Source organism: Daucus carota, chromosome 1 (genome assembly GCF_001625215.2).
Source record: "Daucus carota subsp. sativus chromosome 1, DH1 v3.0, whole genome shotgun sequence".
Taxonomy (NCBI): domain Eukaryota; kingdom Viridiplantae; phylum Streptophyta; class Magnoliopsida; order Apiales; family Apiaceae; genus Daucus; species Daucus carota.
The window spans coordinates 1,020,946-1,024,925 of record NC_030381.2 but is presented as its reverse complement, the minus strand read 5'-3'; the positions used below and the strand labels follow the sequence as shown (position 1 = coordinate 1,024,925).

Sequence of the window (3,980 nt, the reverse complement as noted above, 5' to 3'; positions counted from 1 at the left end):
TAAAGAGTAGGGCAGTTTGGGAAACGCAACGAAGAACCGGGGTAGAAGGGGAAGGGATTCCTGATCAGTCCGTTATTACTTTATTACCACTATCTCTATCTTTATTACCACTATCTTTATTACCACTATAACGCGAACTCGAAGAAGGGATCAAACTCTGAAAAACCCTAAGCATTTATCTAAGCATTTATCCATTAGCTTCTCTCTTCAAACCAGCCACAATGATGAGAAGGTTCTCTAAATTGCTTCTACTCCCCGCGTCTACGAAAGGCGATGTTGTAGGTGTGCCTCCTGTTTGCGGCGGCGGAGGCAGCGGAGGCGGCGGAGGCACTGTTGGTGGTACTGTTTGCGGCGGCGGAGGCAGCGGAGGCGGTGGAGGAACTGTTGGTGGTGTCCCAGCTGTTTGCGGCGGCGGAGGCAGCGGAGGCGGCGGAGGCGCTGTTCGTGGTGTGCTTGTTGTTTCAGCCGGTGGGGGAGGTGGATCAGGTAGTGGTTGCGGCGGCGGAGGCAGCGGAGGCGGCGGAGACCGTTTTTGCGACTACGTGCCTCCGGTAACGTTTTCGTTTCATTTTCGTTTTCATTTTCATTTGTGTGATTTTATGAATACTGATTTTTTTTTTTGCAGACTCTCATTGAGCAAGTGGCAAGACTTGTGGTGGGCAGCCTCACCGTCGCGGTGAGTCTGGACTACTACTACGATAAGGTGACCAGTCCAGAGACCACAGAAGTAGTTCAAAAAATGATTGAAAAGGCAGTTGTGGTATGTTTCTAAGTATCCCTAATACTGTGTTTTTATGTTTTCTGATATTTAATTTCCGACATTGTTGCTACAATTTATTATAGGCTTAAATCTATGTTTGCCATCTAAATTTGTCCTCATCTGTACATCAACCCTTAAAATTTAATAATGTCCGGTCCAGCCTTCAATATTTACCGAATATACATCTTGACCCTAATACATGGAGAGTAAATGTTACTCATTTCTGCGGAGAGTGTCCCTGAGAAAAGGAGCAACATTTCTCCCGTTATCGTATGGGTCAGGTGCAGCTTCTACATCAATGCTCTTTTAGTATTACTAACAATCAGGTCACTTGTGGATTATAAGCTTTGTAATGTAATTCTGATCCCCATTTCGTAGTTTTCTTTGACATCTCTTTTCTTACACACGGGAGTAAGCTCCCCCAGAAATACTAATAAAGAATAGTAAAAATTTAATTTAAAGAACTTATGACTTAACGTGACTTAATATAATAAGTCGGTAGTTTAAAATGTCTGTTTGGGTAATTTTGACTTATTAATGACTTACGAGTTATTAAAAATATAATAATAAAAATAAAAATAATTTAAAGTAATTTATGGTTTATAGGTAATTTTATATAAAACAAAGTTTTAAAAAGTTTACTGAAAAAAGTACCTAAAACTAACTTATGCCTTTAAGTCAGCTTCTAGCTTATTTCTGACTTTAAGCCGACTTCTGGCTTATTACACAAACAGACATTTTCAAGTTTAAAGTCGGACTTTAAGCCCACACAAACACGCTCTTAGTCGTCACAAAAACTTTTAATTTACTGTAAAATGTTATTGTAACTAGATATGTTATTATAATGTATAAGCTTATGACCCATGTCAAGTACGGTTCATATAAATTTATTAAATTTATTATTTATCAGAAGTATAATATTTTTTATATAATTACAATATCATCTTTTAATATATATTATTTAAATTATTTATATAAAAAATTCTTTGCATTAACTTCGTATTGCAATTATTTATATTGTAGTCACAATGTGTTCTTTGTCGGTAGAGTTTAATTACGTTTGTCGTAGTGGTGTTACCATCCATTCATTGTGTATATTCATCTCGTAAAAAACGGGATTGAATTAAATTTATATTAATAATAAATTTAGTTTATAATATTAATATGGACTACTCATTTATTTAAATTCTAATATATTTGTTGGGAGGGGTGGACCCAGACATTCTAGACCACCGGGCTAACCTATAATTTCTGGAAATTGGATACTGTAAAGCAGTTTTCTAACGTATGATTATATAGAAATAAATGTACCCTAATTCTGTGTTTTTGTGTTTTCTGATTTAATTCCGACTGCTTTGATTGTTGCTACAATTTATTATATATATGCTTGGGAGTGTATGTATATTTGTTGGGAGGGGCGGATCCAGACATTCTAGACCACCGGGCTAACCTATAATTTCTGGAAATTGGATACTGTAAAGCAGTTTTCTAACGCATGTATCAATACATAAAAATTTAGTAAAAAAACTGTGTGTAAAATTGCGCTTAGAAAATTAAGATTTAGTAAATAATAAATAAACGTGAAATAAAGTTTGATATCCAAATAATAATCTTTTAAGATTTATCACATGATATTTTAAAAAATATTGATATATTTTGAAGAATTAATAACATGTATTTACTTTTTCTTCCGATTAGTACTAAAACAAATATTTGTGTTTGTGTGTGTTAGCACTAAAACAAATATTTGTGTTTGTGTGTGTTAATTAACAGGAGATGAAAGAGACCGTGGAAGCCTCTCATCAGAAGACGGTAGCTTGTGTCTCAGAGATGCTAGCTGCTGACAAGAAAGAGAGGGAGGAGTTGGCAGCTTCCAAAACCAAAAAATATTGGTTTTGGTAGATATATATAATCTTCTCTAGTTAAATATTTAATTAAAACTCTACTTCTAGTATGATATTTATGAAAATATATTCGAACTTTTGGTACTTCTAGTATGATATCTATGAAAATATATTCGAACTTTTGGCGAAGTAAATTCGTACTCCTATTTAAATTTTGTTTTTATCTGATGGATTGTTTATGTTCTGCTAGTTACCATGTTCTTATCTTTTTAGTTTAATTTTTCTCTTAGTTTTACTTTTTATGAAACTAATATAAGATGGCTCATAATTTGGACTATGAATTATATAAAATTATATTAAAGATTATCACTAACATTAACATTACCATTCAACTTATTGATTGATTTAGAGCTTGTTCGGGTAAATAAAATAAGTCCTTATAAAGTCTTGTTTTTTTCTTAAAAATAGTTGTTTTTATAATTTTGTCTTGTATAAAGTGAGATAACCGTGTGATTAACCTGTGAATTTAATACTTTTATAACCATATATAAGGAAATCCAGGGTTCCGAGAATAATTATATATAATGTGACGTTTGGTTAAACTTATTTTTCAGAAGTAAGAACTTATTTTTGAAAAAAAATACATAAAATGCAATTTGTTTCTAAAATAAGTCCTTGTTTTGCTCTCACATGATGAATGTTAAATATTTAATATTTATATCCAACAAAATTACAAAAATAAATTATTTTAAGAGAAAAAATAATAAGCACCTAATAAGGCTTATCCTAAATTGTCAAATCATGCATGTATGGGAGGTTTCTCATGCACGTGGAAGTCGTAAATGATCGAATATTTAGTGGGTGTTTGGGTGGCATCACTTTCGTTTTTTTTTTCAATTATAAGCATTATTCCTTTTCTCTTTTCTTCAATGAACGGAAGGTTCTGACTCCGCGGCCTGTTCGGCAAAATAAATCGGAGCACTTATTTGAGTGTTTTCATGGAGAAGTTAGAAGCTAGGTTACCTTGCTTTTTTTTCTTTTTTCAATAGCTTTTTCTTGTCCTTTGTTATCACAGTTCTCTGCTGGTTAGTTTTTACACACAAAATGAATTTTATCCAAACAAATTTGATATAATATGATTAAAAACTTATTTTTTATATTAGAAACTTTTTAGCAACTCATTTTAATAATTTATTTTTAAAAAATTCTTTGTACATTTAATTTAAGATAATTTAAATTTAATACTCTTCCTGTCTCAATATAGATATTGGTTTGACATTTTACACGTAATTTAACACGTATAAAAAGATACTTCGGTTTAATATTATTTGAAATGTTCTTTTGTAAATAAAAATTTATGTCTTATATTTGTATTT

At 32.2% G+C, this 3,980-nt stretch overlaps 1 protein-coding gene across 1 annotated transcript; it reads left to right on the top strand.

Annotated features, from left to right (window-relative positions):
* On the top strand, nucleotides 1–2,829 carry LOC108199398 (uncharacterized). The gene is made up of 3 exons (XM_017367201.2): nucleotides 1–551; nucleotides 626–760; nucleotides 2,534–2,829. Exons 1-3 carry the CDS (start codon nucleotides 222–224, stop codon nucleotides 2,660–2,662), a joined length of 594 nt encoding a protein of 197 aa, XP_017222690.1. The 5' UTR covers nucleotides 1–221; the 3' UTR covers nucleotides 2,663–2,829.
* The last annotated feature ends 1,151 nt before the right edge of the window (nucleotides 2,830–3,980 follow it).

Bases quoted from the DNA above. Each gene is read 5' to 3' on its own strand.
- LOC108199398 (XM_017367201.2), top strand. From the start codon at position 222: ATGATGAGAAGGTTCTCTAAATTGCTTCTACTCCCCGCGTCTACGAAA. The intron at 552-625 runs GTAACGTTTTCG...TTTTTTTTGCAG, and splicing joins TTTGCGACTACGTGCCTCCG to ACTCTCATTGAGCAAGTGGC. The intron at 761-2,533 runs GTATGTTTCTAA...GTTAATTAACAG, and splicing joins TGATTGAAAAGGCAGTTGTG to GAGATGAAAGAGACCGTGGA.